At 33.2% G+C, this 23,861-nt stretch overlaps 1 protein-coding gene across 4 annotated transcripts in view; it reads right to left on the bottom strand.

The window, feature by feature from the left end:
- CEP128 (centrosomal protein 128) overlaps window positions 1-23,861 on the bottom strand; it is a 338,052-nt gene that overhangs the window by 254,814 nt on the left and 59,377 nt on the right. For all 4 annotated transcript variants that reach the window (XM_045562464.1, XM_045562473.1, XM_045562480.1 and 1 more), the window contains 4 exons: window positions 10,383-10,469; window positions 8,255-8,329; window positions 6,544-6,676; window positions 1,764-1,915 (listed from right to left, as the gene is read on the bottom strand). In XM_045562464.1, the coding sequence (XP_045418420.1) occupies window positions 1,764-1,915; window positions 6,544-6,676; window positions 8,255-8,329; window positions 10,383-10,469 (447 nt within the window). The remainder of the gene's footprint in view (window positions 1-1,763; window positions 1,916-6,543; window positions 6,677-8,254; window positions 8,330-10,382; window positions 10,470-23,861) is intronic.

The raw sequence follows: 23,861 nt of genomic DNA, 5'->3' as shown, positions 1-23,861 counted from the left end.
AATCTGTCTCAAAATAAAAAACAAAAAGAAAAAGAAAATTTGAAAAAATGAAACTAGTTAATAATGAAACTAGTTTTCCACATATGAATGCTGTCTTTCTGTGATGTCTTTTTCAATAGCAACTGAGAAAAAAACCCTTCATTCTCCAAAAGGAATTTCTTCCTAGAAGCAAGACAAACTAAAAACTTTCTGCATCAATTTTAGAATGTCACCAGCAAGAGATAAGGAAGTGCCTGGGTTTGTGTTCATGCTATGTCTCCAGCACCTGGAACAGTGCGTGGCATCTAATAGAGAGTCGGTAATATTTGATGTGTGAGTAAAAATTTCTCCTTCAATTGTTTTTCACACCCAAACCTTGCACAATCAACAAACTAACCCAAGAGAACACATACTCTTCCCCTACCCCATGTGAAAATGTAAAGAACTATTAAATTAAGACAAGGGAAACCCAGGATCCTTAATAAGAGCATTAGGCTATTAAAAGCAGTTTTTAAAGTACTCAACATATTTCAGATCTTTGTTTCCCAATTTATATGGAAAAAATAAACAATGGGAAGGAAGGAAAGAAGAGAGGAAGGATCAACATATGATTATGAGCAGCAGGAATTTTTCTACCTTTGAGATTTATTAGCATAGTTTTTTTTAAAAAAACTTAATTTTGGCAAAATAATCATATTTTAGCATTTTCATCAGCAGGATCAAGGGCTAAAATAATACCCATGAAACAAACTTTAAAAGTCATGCAATTACCATTGCTCTGAGACTATTTCAAGTAAGTATTTATTAATCATGTAGAGGGATTTATAAGAGTACGTCAATATTTCATTATCTTTACAATCTCAATCTTGAACCAAATCTAAAAGACATTTCCTATTGACATGCTGACAAGATGAAAGAGAAACTCAGACTGGAGTAACATTAAATATTTCCTTTGGGTTATATAAAATTAGGTGCTTTTAACACCAATTTTCTACCTTTCATTATAATTCTGAAATCCTTCAATTGCAACTTATTACAATTAGAACACAGTTTCCCTAATAAAAACAGATACAGGGAGGACTGATACATATCTATTTCCAAATGTGTCATTCATATTTGATCTAATTTGCATAATTATAATTTAAATTAAGCCATTTCCTTTTATGAGGTCCTTCCCTTTGATTTTTAATATATTCTGATAATTACTTCATCTATGCTAGATAAAAGGGAAGCAGGAAATGGTAGCTGCCTAGTTACACTTCATTCATGATTACCACATCATACATGATTACTATACAACTCTAAATTAATGGAAGCATCACAACTTCACTTTGTGCAGAACTAGAGATTTGAAAACGTTTATGGTTCAAAAGAAGAAATAGCAAAAATACTTTCTCGCTATGCTTTCTGCCAGTTTCACCCCCAAAACAAATGATAATTCACTATTCTCTCTGATAAGAAAGGTCCCTTCTGTCTGTAGGAAGAGCTCAATTGCTACTAGAACAAAAATAATTTCAAATTTAACAATGGCAAAAGATTTGACCATAAAATAACAGAAGAAAAGAATTCAGGTTCCTGGCTTTGGGGTCTCAAATGAAAGAGAAATAAATCCATTGGAATTTCTACATATATCCTATATATAAGCAAACTAGTCATTAACATGACTTTACATTATACTCAAACTAGAGTTCATAAAATAACACATTTATATTAAAATTTCATTAAGTAATTCTAGGAAATAAAATTAAAGGCTTTCAAATGCAGCTTAAAAATAGCAAAGTCACCTCTACTTGTGCTGCCAAATGTGCTTTCTCCTTGTCTTTTCGCTCCATGCACCGCTTCAGTTCCTCTAACTCAGATGCCATTGCGTTGAAGTTCAGCTGCACTCTCAAATCTGACATCTGCTTCTCCAGATCCTGTTTTTCTCGCTCAATCCCTTAAGAGAAAATGTAAAGTGCAATGGTTGTTCTTTAGTCACAGGAGAATGTACTTTCAAACAGTATTGAGCCCTGATATTTTACTATTCTAGCTAAAATAATCCATTTATTGGCACTGTCACTCAACAGACCCTGCCAGTCTATTGTTCCAAGTCTCATACAGTTTTCAAAAATATACATTGCTATATCATCTAATATTATTCCACTTTGATACTAAAACTTAAAATGTTACATGATGCCTAGCACAATTTGTTTCAGGAAAATCCCACATTTTTTTTCTTTAATTTTCCTCATATCTCTATAATATCTCTGAGCAGTAAAACAAAAATACAAGAATTGTCAACTAAGCTACTCCATCTAATGAAAGTTGCTGAAATTTACATAACAAAATGCTTTTCCTGCCATATAAACAACAACTGATGCTGTTAAATCTGATTGTGTATGACTAATTTACTAATTCTTACTAATTCTGGAGACTATTACCTGAAATTTTATCATTAAACAATATAAATTGACTCAGTATTTAATTCAACATGAAATACTTGAACTATGATGCACAGGGTACTATAATACCATCTTCAAATAAAAGATGAATAACATAAAAACTCACCCTCAATGAGCTTATATTCCAAGAATAGAGACAAAGACATAAAATACTTCCTTGAGTTTAAAATATTGACAATTGCCATGTATACTGTCATTTCAAAACTACTGTTTTTCTAGTGGCTTCCTTTCCAAGAAAGGGGAAAAAAAAGAAAAAGAAAACATGCCTAACAAATCAAATGTATGTATCATTTATAAAATACATCTCAACTTCAGAAATATTAAAGTGTTCAAAATTAAACATATTGGAATTATTAAAGTGTTCAAAATTAAACATATTGGAATGGAAGACATGGGCATTTCAACAGCATGATAAGAGCATTGACAGACACAAGAGCATTACAGAGAAACAGTTCAAAGGACAGAGTGATCAGCTCGCTATCTTGGTGAGAAATTAAGGTAGAAGGAATTGAGAACTAAGATTTCAAGAATGAAGGCAAAATTTCACCAAGTGAAGGAGATGGAGTTGGGCTATTTTTTAGGGAAGGCAACACCATAAAGCCCAGGGGTACAAAATTGTATTTAATATTCAGGTAACTGCACACATGATAGTTCTATATAGCTAACACATATAAAATGAGGGTGAGAAGAAGGAGAGTTAGCAGAGTTGGTGTGTTCTTAGGGAACTTAGAATTTATCCTACTGACCAAGGGTTAGCAAACATTTTCTGTAGAGGATCAGCTAATAAACATTTTAGCCATATGATTGTCACAATTACTCAACTCTGCCACTGTATTGCAAAAGTAGCCTAGATAGTGTGTAAATGACTAGGAGTAGCTATGTTTCAACAATGTTTATCAAAACAGTTGGCAGTCTGGACATGGCCCATGGGCCCTACTTTGCCCACTCCTGCTAAGTCTCTAATCTGAAAACATATATATTTATTTATGTGTAATTGTACTTACTCATTTTATAAATATATATATGTGTGTGTGCATATAATGTCTCAACAGTATGTATATATTGATACATATTTCATGATATATCTAACATTAGCACGAGTATATATTGTATAAAATAGGAGGGCATATATGTATACATAGATATATATACACACCTTATGAAACATGAATATATTTGATATGAAGATATATATTTTGGTATGTTTCAAAATATATATACATACGTGAAATATTAGTAGAGATAAATATACACACACAGACATGTATATCATACATAATAAAACATTTATCAAAATTAAAACATTAAGCATAAAATATAAATAGCATTACAAACAGTCTCCTCCCAAGTCCAGAGGATCGTCTCATACGCTCTATTTTGGAGAATGCTTAGGTCAGTATACTATAGGGTGGTATTTAAGAGCTCAAGTTTGAGAAAGCAAACATTTTGGTCTGCTACTTCCCACATGGGTGATCCTGAGAGGGTTACTCAATCCCTGTTCTTCAGTCCTTTTTTTAATCACTAAAATAGAAGTAGAAATAGTACCCTTCTCATAGAGGAGTTGTATGAATTAAGGGAAACAATGTAAGGTGAGAAGCACAAGGCTTTGTGTGCAATAAGAACTCAATAAATTGTAACGAGAGGTTTTAATCAAAAGAGTTTGTGTCACAGCAGGGTACCTTCAGTAGTAGTATAGAAGACAGATTACAGAGGAGCCAGAATAAGGTAAGACAAGTTAAGGGAGTAGTACAGGTAAGATGAAGCATGCCTAAGCTGGGGCCTTGAAAAGAAGAAAGAAGATGGGGCAAATTCAAGAGATACCAGAATGTATAAATAGGCAGGATATAGGGACTAATTAGGTGAAGGGGAGAAGGAATAATTTTGATGCTCTTTGTGTTTTAGGCTTGGATATCTGGATGGAGGCTGATGCTATCAATTGAGACAGGAAAGAAAAACAAGTTTTGAGAAGGGGATGAATTCAGTTGTAAATCTGCTGACTGAGAATTCTGTGGAACAGCATATGGAGGTGTCCAGTGAGCAACTCCATCTGGAGGGCTGAAGTGGAGTTAGATGTAGGGATTATCAGTTATAGGTGATAAGTATAGCATAAAATTAAATAACAACCCCCAGGGGGAAATACTATGTAAGAAAAGCCATGAACAGGATACTAGGCAAAGCCAACATTTAAAAGACAAACTGAACAAAGAAAATATTCAAAGAAAAAGAATGAAAACAACTAAGGTGGACAACTAGGAAAGCCCAGGCGCATGAAAGTCAGTGGAAGAGTTTCAAGAAGGAAGAGGAAATAAACAGGTGACAGGAAGATAGGTAATAAAAAGATTCCTTTGAAATTGACTGAGGAGATCACTAGAAACAGGTGGAATCCATTTTGCAGTGGGCAAAAGAACAAACAGCAGCTCAAGTGTGACAATGAGTATGATTTCTTATGCAGAATTGTCTTTAAATAATCCATATATTCTATAAAGATTAAAAAACTCCATAATTATTCAAAGAAGGGGAAGAGTTACATTATCACATTGATAAGAGAACTTCCAGATTTTTTTAAAAATCTGGTAAGTAGTTAAGTTAGATTTTTCTAGTCCTCAAAGATACACACCAAAGATAACTAGATTTATGAGATATCAAAGCATATAACAAATGCGCCAGAGTCTTTTTTCAACAATTCCTATGAGTATCTTTATGAAATCTGATGAATAATCTAATAGTTTAGGATTTTACTTTTAAAAATAAATGATATTTGATGTCAAATGATATTAAAATTGTAAAACCACATGAAACCTAAGTGAATATGGTTTGTCTGCCCCCACCAAATTGCTCCTTGAAATTTGATCCTCAGTGTGGTGGTATCAGGAGGTGGGCCAAGTGGGAGGTGTCTGGGTCATGGGGGTGGATCCTTCATGAATGAGTTGGTGCCCTCCTCGTGGTAGTGAGTGAGTTCTTGCTCTCCTGGAACTGGATTGGTTCTGGGGGAATGGATTAGTTCCCAAGAGAGTGAGTTGTTATAAAGCCAGAATGCCTCTTGGGTTCAGTCCCTCTTTACTTATGCCCACTTTCCCTTTGACCTTCTCCACCATGATATGATGCAGCACAAAAGCCCTTGCCAGATGCTGAGCAGATGTTGGCATCATGCTTCTTACATACTCTGAAGAATTATCAGCTAAATAAACCTCTTTCCTTTATAAATTACCTGGCCTCAGGTATTGCTTTATAGCAACAAAAAAATGGACTAAGACAATATTATTAGGATACCTTTGTCAAAATTTTTCATCCATTGAAGATTATCTGGCAATGTGTTAATTCTAGCTCAGGAAACATATTGAATTATGTTTGGAAAGCCTGGGGAAACATTTACCTTCCCTGAATGTAATAGTATATCAAATGCTTACAAGAGCTTCTCCAATAATTTGGGCATCTGAGTAGGAAGCCTCATTATTGAAATAATACATAAGCTGAGCAATCTGGACTCACCTATTAGAAGCCATTACAAAATCTCAATATTACCATTTTTGTTAAACCTAAATTGACATCCAGAATAACTGAATTCCACAATTTAAATTAACAACTCCGCAGAGAAGATATTCTAACATTTTTCAAACACAAAGTATTCCTAATCCACATAAGAAAAAGCCAATAATATGACTTACAACCATTTCCAGAATGCGACTGGTTTTTGTTACCAATCTCCAGATAACAAAAAAGATAGGGTCTTAGTTGTAATTTTTCATATATTGAACACTGAGACAAGGGAAAGTGAAAAATAGAGGGGCATTTACACTTTAAGTTCAAAGTATACACACAGACACATACACATGCATTTAGCTATGGGAACAGAAGGATGGAAAAAACTTGCCCAACACTGCTTTTGCAGGCTCAAGAAAACCCCATGGATAAGCATGTCTGACAACCAAAGTGGGTTTAGAAATCAAGCAGAGCAGACAGTAAAATTGGATACTAAATTATGATCAACTTGTCAGAATACTTCGTAATAGATCAAGAAATAGGATGACATGAGCATAACATAGGGAATGCAATTCTAAGAATGAAAAATATTTTCTAAGAAAGATCAAAAAAACCCTCACACATTTACAAGTCAGAATCATACCTCTTCTAAACCTCCAGTCAACTCCTTGTTCATCCTCATGGTTAGACTGTTGCTTGGAAATCTGAGATACTTGATGCTGTAAACCCTTTCGATCACCTTCTGCTTTGGTAAGTTGTGTACGCAGTTCTTCTACCTAAGTACGTAGTGTCAAAAAGCAAACTTTTATCAGTTTTCAAGATCAGGAAAAAAGATGAACTTACAGGTTATTGTAACTTATTTCCCTGGGAAAAAAAATTTACTTCTAATGGGCTATTGTAAACACACATTGAAACCAAGTTAATTCCCTTGTTATGCCAAGCACAGTGGAACAGTTTCCTGCTCCATTTCTTTATTCCTCCCACAAAGAATGAATGTCTTTTCCTTCTCTGTGTCCACTGTGACAAAAAATTTGGCCACATTTTTTAAATCCCTTACTCTGTCCTCGATCCACTACTATTAACCCAAACCACCTCCAAGTAAGTACTGTATGTTTTTCTGGTTTTCTATGTTTCAACTATTTTCTTTCATGTGAACATGGTCTATTGCTTGTTAAATTCAAGTGAAATGATCATGATTTAGCATATTTTGATATCAAAGTAGTACTTAAAATAAAAAAGCGATAAATACTATTGAATAAACTATAAACTCTTTGAAGTCAAGAACTATTTCATTCATCTTTATATTTCCAGAGTACCAAATTACCTAGCACATAGCAGGTACTTCCCTAATGACCATTAAACAAGTTAGCAGTAGCAAAAGATTCAGCTGAAATCACAATGACCACCTGAACAAAGAAATCTCTTGCTTCAAAAATTGAAATTAGAGAGTATAAATTAGAGTTCCAAAAAAATTGTACTGGAATTGGAAACAAACATAAACTTCCAAAAAAGAAAGTCTGAACTCTGCCAAAATTAATTCCATGTGACCACTGGCTGTAGAACAAAGTCAGTGAACATTTTTAAAGGTTTTGTAAAACAGGTGCTATGGTGTATTTTCAGCACCAATTGTCAAAATGTAATACTCCTTCTGAACATCTATAATACCTGACATCTTTGCCTACCTAGCATATTATGTAGGTGAGTTATGTAACACACACCTCAAAACAGAATTAGTTTGTATTAAACAAGGCAGAGAGGCGGTTAGAAATCCATATGCCCTTATCCAATGTATGTAAGATGGTTTTTTAAAGTTACTGAACTTTAAATATCAGAAGCTCCAAACTCCCATTATTGGCAAATGGACTGCAAAATGTTATGCTTAAAAATTAAGCCTTATCTTTGGTTAAAAGAGGCCACGTTGCGTCTTGAAAACATGAATTAAAAACAATGATGTATTCAAAGTAACTTGAACATGCAAAGGTATGTTTTATATATTTTACTGCCTCTTTTACTCTCCAATGCCTCCTTGAATAAAATTAAGCTTCTGGGAAAATTTTATCTTACACATCCAGTCTTACTTTTACACTGTTCATGCTAAGACAGATAAGTAGTAAGTTGCAGCAGCAATCAGCAAGATACACTGTCACAGTGGGAACTTCAGCCGCTGTTTTGTGCTAGCTTTCTCTGAAAGTCCTGAAAGGATTTCATCTTTTGCTTACGTGTGCTAATGTACATTCCTTACGAAAAAATTTTCCTAGACCTAATTTTTTTTTCCTTTTCACAAAGACATTTAGAGGAAGAGACTCAATCCTGATTTAATGTAAAAGCATATTATCATAGCTTTATAGACTTACCTGAAGCAAAAGTGTTTCTCTGCTGCCTTCTGATTCATTTAATAACCTTCGAGATAGCTCCAATTCTTGTTCAAGCTAAAGTTTCAAAAGAGAAGAAAAATGTCCAACGGAGCAGAAGATAACTAAATTATTATAAGTACAGTTTAACAGGAGAAAAGTGGAAAAGCTTTGAGAAGATATTTACAGCTAATATGAAAGAATAAATATCTCACTATAAACATATCAATATTTCCATTAAAATAATGTTAATTACATTACATAAAGTGCATTAGGCCTGCCTCAGGAGGTCTGGCATCTAGACAGTTTCCTCTCAACTGGGATCCAGTCCAAGTGTCCCCTCCCTAGGCCTCCATTGTGTCATCTCCCATATAAGGATTTTATATTAAACAGTCTCTGAGATACCTTCCAGTTCTAAATCATTTTCATCTAAATTCTAAAGCAATTTTTTAAAAAACAAAGAACATGTAGTGTCAAATGTACTAAATTAGAATAAAAACTGCAAGGAGGACCCAATGCTTCAAAGGACATTTCATCTAATTGATTTTTTATACTCTGAATATATCTACTATGCATAAGATATTGCTTAAATTATTAAATTTCTAAATTCAGAGCAAGACATTTAAAATTTCCTTAATACTACCATTAGATAAATATCCATAAAAAATGTGGCCAGTTAGGTGACTAAATACCCAACAAAGTCTGCATATGCATAGTTGATTTCAAGCTGAAAATATAAAGACACAAGTTTTTTAAAAATTTAGAACTTACATGTGCTAGACTTGTTTGCATTTTGTAACACTAAGATTGTTTTCTAAAATCACAAATTTATATTAAGATGTTTTTAAGTGCTTAGATTTATAATATTTATTCCAAATTATCATTTCATTTGAACAAATTGCTATCTATATATTAGTCCTATAAAAATTATACATGGGGTAGTTGTGCCTATCAAACAGCACAAGAGAGCCTTGTGGTGACGGAACAGTTTTGTATCCTGACTGTGGTAGTGTAACATGAATCTACATGATACAAATGAATACACACTCAATACACAAATAGCTGTGAAATGTACATATGCTCTGTAGATGTACCGATGCCAATTTCTTGGTTTTGATATTGAATGGCAATTATGCAAACTGTTACCCTGGGGGAAAACTGGGTGCAAGGGACCTCTTCGTGCATTTTGTTTTGCAATGTCCTGTGAATCCACAATTATTTCAAAATAAATTTTTAAGCCAGTTATATAATCTTTTTAAATAATACATGTGTCTCATAAAATAAATGTCATATTTTTAAAAAGTAAAGTGTCTGTGGGATCACAGAAGCCACACAAAATATTGTCTGACCTGTCTGACGTGTTCTCTCATCTCTATGAAGAAACAAAGGGGGAAGAAATCACACTTCAGCCAAAATGGCTTAGAAATCAACCAAAGGCCACACTGGTCATAATCCCTGTGTAACATCAACAGTCTGAACTCCCAAAGGGCAAATGTGATGGCGTGACATATCTTGCTTACCATAAAGACAACATGGAAGCATTATTGAATGTTACATAGGTTGGTGAAATAAAATAAAGGAGGTAATGGTAGGTAGAAAAAAGTGATATCAAGTAAAGAACAGGGAAAATTTTTACTCCATTCATTACATTGGGCTCATCCTTAAATGTACTTATTTGCAAATTAAGGAGAGTTGTTTGGCCCTTGAATTCCTTTCTTACTATAATGTGCTAGGTCCTTTGTGTTCACAGACACGAATATATGTCAAAGGTCCTAATATTTAATGAGAATAGGAAAGGTTTTCAGAACTCTATAATGAAAATGGATGTAGCCAAAATATTACCTTCAAATGACAGGTCTTTCCTAACCCTTCAAACAAAGTCAAGATCTTTAAATGTTCCCCAGCAAGGAAAAGTAAAGTTTAATTTGCTTAAAGGTAGAAGACGACCCCTGTATCTACTTCCAAACGCAAGTAGCAGAGAGTGTCAGAGCCGCTGAACCACGGAACTCCCACTCAAAAGATAATGGCTTTAGTGTTCTAAATGATCTTAGCTACACATTTCAAGGCACTCAACAAATATCACAGGTCCCAAACCACATTACTCTCTGAAAGACAACTTTTAAAATCTTACTTGATTCTTCTCAGTTTCAGTTTGTCTTAGCTTATTTTTTATTGCTCCCTCATTCTCATCTGCTTTAGCTTCTTGTTTCTTCAGAGCCTAGAATGGAAAAGGTGAAAAAATAATGTATTATTCCAAAATATGTATAAAACTGAAAGTCACCACTAGGATTTACTATTTATTAAGGCTGAGGAGACTATGGTTATGAGTTGCATAAAATCTATAAATAAATTACAACCTGCTTATTCACGGAAACCTTCAGTGGGGATAAAACAAAAACAACTTATTGATCTTTCTAATTTTCATTTAGTTTCATTTTTTCTCCATCTTTGGGAATTTTTTACATATTTAGAGAGTCTAGACAGCAAACAGTTTTCTTAAAAACAAACAAAGCTTACCACTTGCTCAAATAATAGTATTTAAGAGCTATATAAGCTACTCGACTATTTAGACATACTACCAAAAACTAGCTAACTAGTTTTTCAAATTTTGAAAAAATATTATCAACAAGATAGAAATACACTTGTTAACATCATTATTACATACATGACATTTTATCACAACACATAACTGGCTCTTGAAACCATATTTCATGAAGAAATTCTTTTGTACAGTTTCCCTTCTTTAATAAAATGGAAAAAAGAACTTTAAGAAAATACAAATATCAAAAGTTAACCGCAAAACTGTTTGTTTGGGTTTGTTTCTATGTTCATATAAAATTGAACTTTACCAAAAAAATTATACTTGGAACAATCTTTCATAACACCTGAAATGCATTCCATTTGTTTAAAAATTTTGAGAATTTTAGCATTTTGACTTAGCAAATTGTATATATAAATAGGCCATACAAATTGAAAAAAGCTAGGCTGCCAGAAGTCTTTTCCAACAAGTTCAATAGAAAAAAAAAAAAACTCTTAGGCAAACAGAAAAATATGTTAAAAACTGCTTTGATGAAAGTATACTCAACTATAATCAATTTATTAACTTACACGTTCAACAAATATATTCTAAATGCACTTACTATGTGTCAGACACTGTCCTAGGGGCTAGTAATATATGTGTATATAAAATAAGCAGGGCCCCCTACCCATGAGATTACAGTCTCCTCTGCCATGGTTCTTATTCTCACTAGTAAAATAGCAATTGAGTAAAAAGGCAGAGAAGCATCATCAAAATGAAAAATAATTTTGATTTGAGTATAATAACACTTTGATAGTATAAATATATTACATATATTAAATATATACATTTCATCCTCATGATAATTCCATGTGTTATTATTAAGCCCATTTTACTAAGGGAGAAATTGGGGCACAAGGAGTTGAATAACTTGCCCAAGATCACCTAGCCTATGACAGACAAAGGATGTAGATTCTGGCTGCCTGCCTCTTAACCACTGAGTGGCACTGCCTCTCCATATTGAAATAATAATACCAACCTTATCGGATGGTGGTGAACACTAAATAGATTGATACTTGTAAAGCACATATAGCATAACATTGCATAACAAGTATGCAATAAAAGGCAGCTATTATTATTATTATAATAGAATTATTGGTATTGATAAAGTATTAAAAATCATAATGCCTTTCAGGTAGTTACCAAATGATTTTGATATCTGATATTTGCTCTTTATTGTAGGGTAAGTGGAATTTGTAATAATATTTAATTCTGTATGCATAATCTATTCAATTTTAGCAGGCAGGATGTGTTTATACATTTTTCCTGAACAAAATTATCCTAGAAATTTGAAAATGACTGTTGGCATCTCTGTTCTTTCCATGCTTCCTCAGTCTCTCCCCATCCAATGACCATGTGTATGTCTGTGTGAGAGAGAGAGGAATTACCAAGAAAAAGATATGAAGAAGCTGTTGCTACATTTTTTAATTCATTTTATAAAATTTTGAACTGTCTTATTCTATAACATCGTCATTCCAACCTAGCTCAATTTTTTTAATGAGTTAAACTTAATCAAGTATCTTTCTTTTCAATACTTTTTTTGTTCTTGTTTTTAACTCAATCTAGCACATGACTCAATACATCTTTTTTGATCTAAAAACCAGCCCGAGCTTTTCCATAAACGCATGATTAGAAGGAAGACTTCTTCATGCAGTTGACAAGTTCGTCAAATGATAGTCAGCCTCCACTTCTGGATTCAAACTCCTGAGCAGAAGCCACTCCACATGAGTGTTCAGTAAAGGTTCACCCAAGCCAGGTGAGGTCATTTGAGGGCACAACATGGAAAGGAGGACAGAAGCGGTGAACAATTTCAAATAAGAAAGGCTTGTCCCAAATGCAAGAGCCATTCCAAAGCTGAGTTCAAAATCTAATTCAGAAGACTCTGCAACCGTCAACCAGTAATGGCTAAGATTAAATGATTCTTCCAATGTGATTTTGTGTATCTCTTCTTATTTCAGATTGTTTCCTCCTCTGTCCTCTGCTTGCTCATGTAAAAAAAAGGAGTCACCTGCTGAGCTTTTAAAACTTGACAACCTCATGCTACAAATCTTGAGTTTAACTTACTGAAGAATTTGAACCCCAAAAAGTCTCCAGAGAAATTTTCCCAGTTTGCTAACTGGAATTAATCCATTTTGACCCTTTCCCATGATTTCCAAAAATTAAATTTTAAAAACATATAACATTTCACATTCAAAAATGAGAAAGATATGTTAGCATTTCCCAAGAGTTCACTATATTTTAATTTATATATATACATACTTATTTGTACTTATTTAATAGACACTCAGAATAATCATTCAAAATTTTATTTCAGTCAAAATAACCTTCATTTACGAAGAAACATACAATTCTAAATAGTAATATAAAAGCTTCCAGGTCACTATGGTGTAAGTTTCAGAAGGCCAGAGACCTCGGCTGTCATAATCATATTTTATTTCTAAGATAGTACTGGGCACATATCAGGTAGTAAACTAATCCTATTGAATGTACAAATAAATATCCCTTTATAATCTCTGACAAATAATTTCACTTTGTAATTGGCAAACTATGTCCTTCATATACTAGCAGGCTTTCTAGATGCCTCATCTCTCTTAATCACTGCATTCTTTCAAGCACCAAGTTGTCTGTCTTGAAAAAGTATTATCACAGTATAGTGATGTTGAAAAATAAACATTTTTGTGTTTAAATCAAAGAGGTCAAACCTTTTCCTGTTTTCTTAACTCATCATTTTAGTTTTTTCTGCAGGAAAAAAAAATCTCCTGAATGGGTTCTAAATCTTTGTCTTTTGAAATAATTTGAAGTTTACAGAAGAGTTGTCAAGATATGAATAGCTCTGAGTTCCATACCATGTTTATTAGAAGAGTCTCACTAAGCCCAGCCCACACTCAAGGGGAGAGGAATTAAACTCTGCCTCCCAAAGAAGAATATCAAAGAATATGTTGAAATATGTTAAAACCACCAAACTAATTAACACATATTTGAGGAGATACTTTGAGGCTATGTAAGTGTAGTTTCACCCACTGATTTTAGCTCAGAGCCAGACCCATAGTTCACTATAGCAGCTATTTGGTCTTTCTTGGCCTAAAAATGTTTCCTCCTTCAGACCTTACAGTTTAATGCAACCCAGATTCTTAGTAAGTTGACTCACAGGCCAGTGCTTGCCAGTAAGTAGAATGCTGAACCTCTTTACATGAGCCTTGAAATAATCTACTTATACTGAAAGCATCAGTGAGTGATCTAGATTAATTTATGTGAGGCTAGTTAGGCGGATGGAATACACTCCTCAAATCTCCAGCAAACATAGCTGTTCTCTTAATTCTCCTGGGCCACTCCACCAATCAGGAATTCTCCTTCTTCCCTGTTTGCCTACATCTTGTCCAGCCTCATTGTTGGGTTTCTTTGCAGCTTCTGGACCTTCCCCACAAGCTTCTATACCTCCCTCTCTGAGTTATGCAGAGCAATTTGCCTCTCTCACAGTTCTTAATTTGGAACATATAAACATATAACCACACTTAACACCCCTACTTCCCCAGCCCTGTAAATAAAGCACTCATCAGTTACCAGGATCCATTCCCCTTAAAGGGCAGTGTGGAAAATAATTACCGTCATTCTCACAGTAAGAGATGTTTAATCTTCATTCTCATAATTGGTATAAATGTTAATAATTTTACTTGGTGTTAAAAGCAAGCAAAACTTTAATTATCCAAATTGTATTTTCTAATACATAGAATTATACCCTATAAAAACATAATTCCTCTGAAAGTCAACTATTTTCTTAAAAATCCACATTTCCATATATAAGGAGCCGGATTCTCTTGGATACTTAGAAATTCGCTAAAATAAACTTGTATTACTCCTTTCTTCCTCAGATTTCATCTTCAACACTTGATCATTTATAATATGACTTTTACAAAATAATATACTTTTTTATTATAACCATAATTGCTGCCTGAAACTTTAATACTCCCCTTTTTATATTTCTTCTTTGACTCTATAAGAATATGTAAGTCTTAGAAAATTTAGCCAATGAGAACTTAAATTCTATTGTTTTCAGTAGAGGAGCAAAAGTGAGGTACTGAGGAACATCCAAAGCAAATTAGTACATTTCCACTTTATCATCTAGAAATGCCATTGAGTTTGAATCCTATATCTGCTTTCTATATAACATGAGTCAGTAAACAAGAAAACACAGATGCAATATTCTAGCCTGGAATATTAAACTGATTTTTCTACATTATCTAGTTTAAAATGAAAAACAAAGAAGGAAAATCTAACTCTTAAGGCCTACTAAATATATATTGATGCACTTTAAACTTCTGAATACACAGATAATACACAAGAGAAACATTTTAAAAATTAAATAAACCAAAATTATAAGCCATTTCTTTAAAACTTAATAATAAATCTTAATTCATTTACTATCTTTTTTAAGGGTATAAGTCTGCACTGGATTTCTTTTCCATTTGACTTAGATCAAGCAACTTAGAATTATATTAAAACCGACTCAGTAAAAGCAGTTATAAAAGGAGAAAAAAAAATCACATGCCAATGAATTTCTATTACTATGTTATTTTGCCCTTTAAAGCTTGTTTTTTTCTTAAGAGCAGTTTAGCTATAAAGCTATCATGTGCCCTGCTCCAGGATTTAGACTGTCTTTTACACATTTAAGTTCACAGCAACAACACTGAGCCTTAATAGAGGGTCTCTGGGGCACATTTAAATCTTTAATAATAACAATTTCTCTTTTTTTCCTTAAGTATGCCAATTTCCATTAAAAAGACTAACATATTGAGTACAGTATTACTTCAATTCATTAGAGGTAGATGATTCTAAACTCTCACAGTTATGTATAATCAAAAAAAATGCAGCCTGTCCTTTTAGAGAAGAATAGAAAGGGTAATAAAAAATGTTTGTAGACCTCTCATTTAACCACAAAAATCCCTACAACTTTGACAATAGACATGTTTATCAAGACGCTCTAACAGATAACACACTCAAAGATGTAGAACAAATAAGGGATTAAAGGCCCTTTGTCTACTTTAAATGGATCAGCAAGCTTAGTTAAGAACTATGGCACTGGAATGAAATAAAGATCACATGTTAACTCCCACACAGGCCAGTGAAATTTCCAGAGAGAAATTATGAACATAAGCCATCCCAACTGACCCTAATCACTCAGCAGTGCTACAATTGCATGCATTTTGGTCACAAGAGCAAGAACATGTAGATGATACACTGGTAAATCAACAAGGCTATAGAAAAACAAATCTGCGCTCATATCAAACAGTAGGTCGGTATCATCATACTTGAAGATACAAACTATCAAGTCAGATTTTTTTTCAGTAAAAATAAAGAAGTTCTATCACTGAAAATATTTTAACATTAGAAAATAGTTGCTCTTAACAATATTTTTATAATTAAATTCCTCATGTAGGTATAAAAGTCAGTGAACAGATATTTTAAGATCCACAGAATATAATGAGATTTTGATCCAAATTAAAGCAGATGAACTATAAATTGAAGCTACAAGTTATTTACATTTATGTACATTAAAAATTTTAAATAGCTTTAAGGACATTTGTTATACTTCAAATCAAGTAAAAATTTTATTAAGTACTTGGTATGTATAAAACACTATGATGGAAACTCTAATAAAAAATGGAAATCTAGTGTTTATCTTCAAAATTCTCTTTGGAAACCTAAACATGGTTCTAAAGCCATCAAACATCAATAGAATAATATATATTTTGAAAAGGAATATTTATGTGTAATACAGCAGGATTTTGTTAGAACTGGTACTACTCACTTAAATTAACATAGATTTTATTTCTGTCCAGTTCAAATTTCTTTTTAATTTTTAATTTTTATAGATGCATAATAGTTGTATATATTTATACAGTATATGCGATGTTTTGATACAGGCATACAATGTGTATTAACCAAATCAGGGTAAGCGGTGTACCTTCCACCACAGGCATTTATCATTTCTTTGAGTTAGGAACATCCCAACTTCACTCTTTTAGTTATTTTAAATTATATCCTAACTTATTGTTGATTTTAGTCATTTTGTCGTGCTATCAAATATTGTTCACTCTATCTAACTTTCTAACTATATTTTTGTACCCATTAACCATCCTCACTTTATCCCTGCTCCCCACTACCCTTCCTGGTCTCTGGTAATCCTCATTTTATTCTCTGTCTCCATGAGATCAATTGTTTTAATATTTAGTTCCCACATATGAGTGAGAACATGTGAGTTTCTAAATTCTGTTTTTTCTCAAATCAAGTTGGAGATTCCTCCCCCACGAGAACTAGCTAAAGTCATGGAAAATTTTAGCCTTTAAGTTCATCCAGTTGGGGATTATCTGTGCCAACAAAAACCAAAAAAAAAAAAAAAAAATTAAGTTTCTTTTCTAGGCAGAAAACAATGCATTCATTTTCTAAATCCCTGAACCAATATCTAACTCAAAAATAGCTAGGTGGATTTCACTTAAATTGTTAAAAGAAATTTATTTTTCAGCCATCACCAAGGAAAGAAAATCCTATACCAACAGCAACAATGAAAAAGAAAAACAAAAAACAAGCCATAAAAACTCCCAACACTTCGGTAAGTCAAAGTAGAACTGCTTGATGGAAGTCCAAAAGGAAATCAATATTGATACTATTATGCTATTATGATACCATACAGATTTAGGGGATATCAAAGTAAGGGAGAAATTTCAAAAACTTGCTGCCAACTGAACTGTGTGTATTTTCCAGATGGAAATGGAAAGCACATAATGAGTAAAGTCCCAAGATGCAACTATTCCTGTTTCTTAAAGGGTAATATCCAGTATCATGTAGTTAAAATAGGATTTATTGGAAGTCAAATATTTCTGATAATAATTGTAATCTCTAATAATATTCTTTAAAAATACCTTAAGTTTTTAAACATAAAACTCAAAGTTTCTCTTTAAGAATGGCCTAGATGTCTTTTTTTTTTCCCTCTTCTTATGATAAGATGTTTCTTATTTCAGGAATCCACAAGGGTTCTTATAGGAATTATTGCGGTTGGACAGATGGGTACTTTTTACTGATCTATTTTCCCCAATGAACAAGCAAACTTCTTGGTCCAACTCGATCCATATTTATGGAGTCTGTCACCGTTTAGGGCACCTGGTGCCAATGAAGCCAAACAAGGCACCAGGGTTCAATTATAAGAGCCCATTCTCTTTGCTCTATCTATTCCATGGCTATAGTCTTTGCCCTAAACCTAGCCAATGGCCACATGGAACACTAAATAGGCCAGAGACCATGCATGAATCAGCAAAAATCTAAGACCATGACTATAAAAATAACTCAAAGGTAAAACCCCTATTGACTAGTGTCAGGATTTCATTCTTCAAATGTTATTAAATTTGCCCATCTGCAAAACAAAACCTAATTACTGCATAAAAAATCAGTAAGCTGAAAAGACATACAACTCCTTTTAACTTCTTTAATTCAAAAGCAACAATGGTAATGAGTATTATTCCCTAAAATGCCATTGCTTTTACTGGAACAGATTATATTTTTATGCAATCTTTTGCTTAATAAAAATTTTGCAAGTAAAGTTAAATGTGAGCCCAACAAGTGCACTTTCCAGGATTTCCTTCAAAATCAAAAAGCAAATGCTCTTAGAGGAGAGTCTGTTTTTATCCGAGTAGTTTCCTCTCAAAAAAGAAATGCATAGTTTTATTAGAATTCAGAGTAATATGATACTTCATTTGACTTTCTAAATGCAGGACCACTGAGTTGGGATTGTTGACAAACAGAAGATCATAGATAATTATGGAAATTTAATTTAGAATTTCTCAAGTTTTATATATCTTTGAGCAGAAAATCCTGTAAATATACAAAATCTTTCATTGTTCCAAGTTAGAGGATGTTATTTTATGCCTTTGGGTTTAGGGTTTTAAAAAAAATTTTTTTTCACTATTTTCTAATAAAAATAAAACAGTACTAAGTCAATGAATAAGTTTATCTGTAGCGGAGTGGTCTTTGTTTGCACAATATTACTATGCACCCAGTAGTTGCCCAATAAATATTAATTGATAATGATGGAAAAAGGCTTTATAAACAGATGGCCTAGCATAATTTCACTGAAAATGTAGAAAGAAATGTTCCACTCTTCAAGAAAAGCATAACATAGAAATTAAACAAGTCCTGCGCACAGAAAATCTCAGTCTTTTGTCAGGCAGCTGTTCAGTCAACAAGAGCAGCAGACATTTTTCATCATCATCATAGCATTAACAGCATTAAATGTCTATCTGCATATGTTGCTGCACAAAAGGACTCACGTAAATTCATGCTAGCCTTATTTGTTATAATTTACAATGACAATACTGGCAAGAACACATAAGTACACATAGCAAAATGAATGTGATTAAACACACTTTGAGATCTAGTAATATATGTTATGAACATAAGATATGTGTCAGACTCAAACACAACTCACAGTGGCAATAACAATGTTTATTTATAATGTAAACTTTCACTATTTCCAAACAGAATTTGAAGTGCTCTACAAGGATACCTACACATATGCTTAAAGAATTGGTAAAATAAAGGAGTCAGAGGTCATAATAGGGAGAATAAGTAATGACTCTTCAGGAACCTAGAGAGCAAACAATCAGAATAGTGATAAGAAAAGAAGAAAAGGAGAGAAAGAGGAACCCAAAATTATATGAAGATTAAATCCAATCAGAGTAGGACCAAGGAAGCTACAAGCAAAGTGATCAACCCAGGAAAACATCCTAAAAAACACATATTTTTCAAAATTACTTGAATAATAATAAAGTATAAGTTAATATACATGGTAGAATTTTGGAGGATAGTTGAAATGAGGAAGTGAAAGGGAGTAGAAAGTGCATTGCAAGCACTTAATAATTAACAGCCTTAAGTATCATTTTCTTAATAAAAAAGCCTAAGAAGGTATAAATGTTAATTACATAAAAATGAGATTATAAGAATTTTAGGACAACTACATCTACACATCATCTCATAAAACTGCACCCTTCAAAAGAATCCATAGACTAACAGTTGGCATGCTACTTCTTCTATGGTGTAGAATATATTTCTAAACTTTCAATTTTTGTTTTATCATTATTAAATACTAGGCCACTGAAATATACTACGAAATGGAATATTCCTTAATATAGCCAGCTATGTCCCAATACTAGAAAGATAATAATATGGCTTGTGGAGACTGCATCCACAACATCCATGAACCATCCAAGAAGTTCACTCTGTAAATGGAAATTCAAGTATCAAGTACAAGGCTGAAAGAGACATCCTCCAAGATCTCTTTCAACTTCTCTTCTAGAAGGAGTTTGGGAGAAAAAATATCTTTCACTGAAAATATATTAAAAGTGTATCAATGTCATCTGAAATAGGTTAAATAAAGGGAGTGGGGAGGCAAAGAGGGAAGTCAAGAAAAAGCCTAAGGAAGAAGACTAAAGAACATGATATATCTTGGACCTGCATGCTTCAAGCTGTGCCAAACGGTGTTCAAACATTTTGAAAAATAAATCCCATAATAGACAATCATTCTTTTTCATCCCTTTCCTTTTTATCAGCATGTTGACATTAATGGTTCTTTCACAAACTTACAGTGAACAGTGTTTATTTTGTCCTTGAAAAAAAAGAAAAAAATAAAGTAATCTGCAGGTAACAAACATAAAAGGGAGAGGAAAATAATTAGCATGGCATAAAATGATAAGACAAAGAGCAATGGTGTGAATCAAAACTATAGTAAGTCATAATTTAAATAAGTGTTTCAGCCACTGACTGGTAAAGTTCTTGACATGTAACACAATAAGCAATGGGGTAGAATAATATTTATTAAAGAATTTCTTAAAATGATTTGAAAATTCAGTCTCAGCAAAAATGCCATCTCTTCTACCCAAACTTTCCCCAAGGGGCCAGGAAAAGATGATTATTTCCCCTCTGGGCTGCTCTGGAACGTATGCAAACCTGGAATAATGGCCTTACTGAATTGTAGTGATTGTTAACACCTCTATTTCCTCAACTAAATTAGGAGCCCCTAAAAGGTTAAGACAATGCTTTAGGTATCTTTAAATCCCGAGTCCCCAGCACAGTACCTGGCACATAGTAGGTATATGATGGTATTGGCCGAATGAATATTTTACTATGTGCAGTTCTTACTGTACATTTATTCATTCCTTCCTTCATTCCTTCAAGAAACACTGGGCCTCTACTCTATGCCAGGCATTGGTCTTAGTGCTAGAGACACAAGAATGAACAGACAAAGGGTCTGCCTTTTGCAAAGCCTGCATTCTGGTCAAGGGGACAGACAGATGACAGATGACAAAAAGTGTTACAAAAAAAAACCACAGCCAGTGTAAGGGGCTCAGGAGTGAAGAAGGGGTATTCTATTTAGGAAAGTTAACAAGCACTTGTAGAATTCTGAATGACATGAGGGCACAACCATGCAACTGTTCCAGAGTTTAAAATTTGTAGCTCTGGGAACAGCAAGTACAAATGTCCAGGAGCAGGGCGTGTCTGGTATGTCCATGGAAAAGCAAAAAGGCCACGGTGGTTGGCAAGAGGAAGAACAATAGAAAATTAGGGTGAGAGGAATTCAGGGACCAGGTCAGAGGGGCCTTGTAGTCTTTAGATTTCATTCTAAGTACGATAAAGAAACCACTGAAACCAAGGTTTTGAAGAAAGATGTGACATTATTTGATTCTGTGGGGAAAAGAGTGCAAGGGGGTTCGAATGAAAGCAAGGAGGCTTTCGCATTAGCCCTGGCAGGAGGAGAAAGGAGAAGTGGTAGCAGAGATAAATAGTTACCAATTCAGAAAATATTTTTAAAATAAAGCTGAAAAAATGTAATGATGGACTCAATGTGAAGAATGGAAGAAAAGGAGAAGGCAAGGACATAGGGAAACATAAATATTTTAAAATATAAAACAAAATTATTTTGTTGTCAAGATGATTATCCATCTTTTTAAGAAGAAACATATGACTACTTCTTTGGATGAACCACACAAATGGATAAAATTTAGCACCTCTGAACAAGTTCACAGTCGGGAAGAGAAAGAACAGGAAACTGAAGCTCTAGAGATGCAATTCTGCCCAGGCTTTGTGGCTTTGAATCACAGCATCACTATAACTTGATTTCCATCCAAGACTGATATTAGCCAGCAAGGTTTCAGGATCTCATCCTCTGATGATAAACATGCAACTGTATAACCTTTTTCTCAAAACCATATAAAGTCCATCAAATGACTAGATAATAAGGTTGTAGCTCTAAATATTGTTCTGATACTTGACCATAGTATAAACAAAGGTAGAGTAGAAATAAGCAGTTTCTCATTCCTTGTGCAATAAATAATTAACACCACAGCTTCAGTATTTAAATAAAAATGATTTGGAGTACTTAATAGAAATATAAATTAACTAGAAATGCAATGAGTCATAAAAGAGCTATGAAAATGCTTTTCTAACAGGAAAAACAACAGTAGAATAGCAAATGATTATAACTGGGGTGGGTGGAAAACAGAGTGCAAAACGCAGTGAGTATTAAGGAGAAGAAAATTATAATTAAAAGGAGGAGGTTCAAATCTATATAAGATATAAATTTAGAGAAAGTATCTTCGAGATACTTATGTATAACTTAGAAATATGAAAAGTGGAAAAGGACATGTGAATGTATGATTCCAGTGAAATAAACTCTCATATCAAATTATAATCTCTGTTTTACTATATATAGTTTCCTCCATAGAGGAAAAAAGGAAGGAAAGAACGAAAAAACTATAACCCTGAATAGGAAGCAAGAAAGAAACTATAACACAAATGCACAGAAATGACAGTTTTAGTGTTAAATACAGCAGGTGTCTTAATATACAATATATAATACTCAATGTGTCATACATTTTTTAACAGTGGGGAGCAACACAGTTTCAAATTTAAAAGTTCAAACAGCAAATAGGTAAATAATTAGATTTTTTCAGTTGCAACATTTGTGTAAAGTACACTTTCAGGAAGCCCTAAGAGCCAAGGGTATATATTTTATAAAGAATCATTTTTCAACAAACTTTGGCATCTTAAATAAACAGTGCCTATTAGGTCACAATTGGTGGTTCAATACTGACGACTAGTGGTCAAAACATATAGTAGTTCCCTATTAAGTATTTATCCTAAGACTTTTATCAACTGAATTTGAAACATTTAATGCAGATTGAATTTGAAACATTTAATGCAGATTATGTTGAAAACCAAAGATCTTGCCCTTACAAGTTCAGAAAAAATGGAAAAGAGAAAACAGTATCAAAAAAGTCTCTTAAAAAGTATTTTCTCTCATAATTTGCAATACCTCAAAACAAACATCAGCATTTGCTTTTGTCCCATAAAAGAAACGTGAAGTGTCAGTTTTTTAAAATTCACAGCTGAATTCATACATTCTTTCATAAATCTATAATTAATATTTCAAAGAAATCTTACATTTAGAATTCATATATCTGGGTAGCTCCATTCTAAATTTCTTTTTCTAACTTTGTTAGATACTAAGGGATCAGAAATCCAGCTGTCTTTATTAAGTTTCCAATATAATTTGAAAACAGCATTCATTTCTTCAGCAACATTCAGAGAGTACTAGTCTACTGTGTGATAAACACAGTACTATGTGTCCCAGAAACAGGAGTAAACAGGATAGACAGGATCCCTGCCAATGGAGTCTACATTCTTGGGTGGAAGACATATAATAGCCAAAGTAAACAAAAACAAATAATTATAATTTGTGTTAAATGCTGTTAAAAAATAAAGTAATATGACATGATAGTCAGCAATGGAGCTGAAGGGGGCAATTTTAGAGAGGGAAGAGGGACAGGAAAGTTCTCTCCAAAGACATGACAGTTAAGCCTGAAGAATGAATAAGGATATGCTATCCTGGGTAAGAGGAAAAATGTTCCAGTCAGACACTGAGAAGAAACCAATGTGGCTAGAATACAGACTTCTTAGAATAATAAATACTGTATGATTACAATTTTA

The sequence above is a fragment of the Lemur catta genome, chromosome 1 (genome assembly GCF_020740605.2).
Source record: "Lemur catta isolate mLemCat1 chromosome 1, mLemCat1.pri, whole genome shotgun sequence".
NCBI classification, from domain to species: Eukaryota; Metazoa; Chordata; class Mammalia; order Primates; family Lemuridae; genus Lemur; species Lemur catta.
This window is presented reverse-complemented; position numbering and strand designations above follow the sequence as displayed.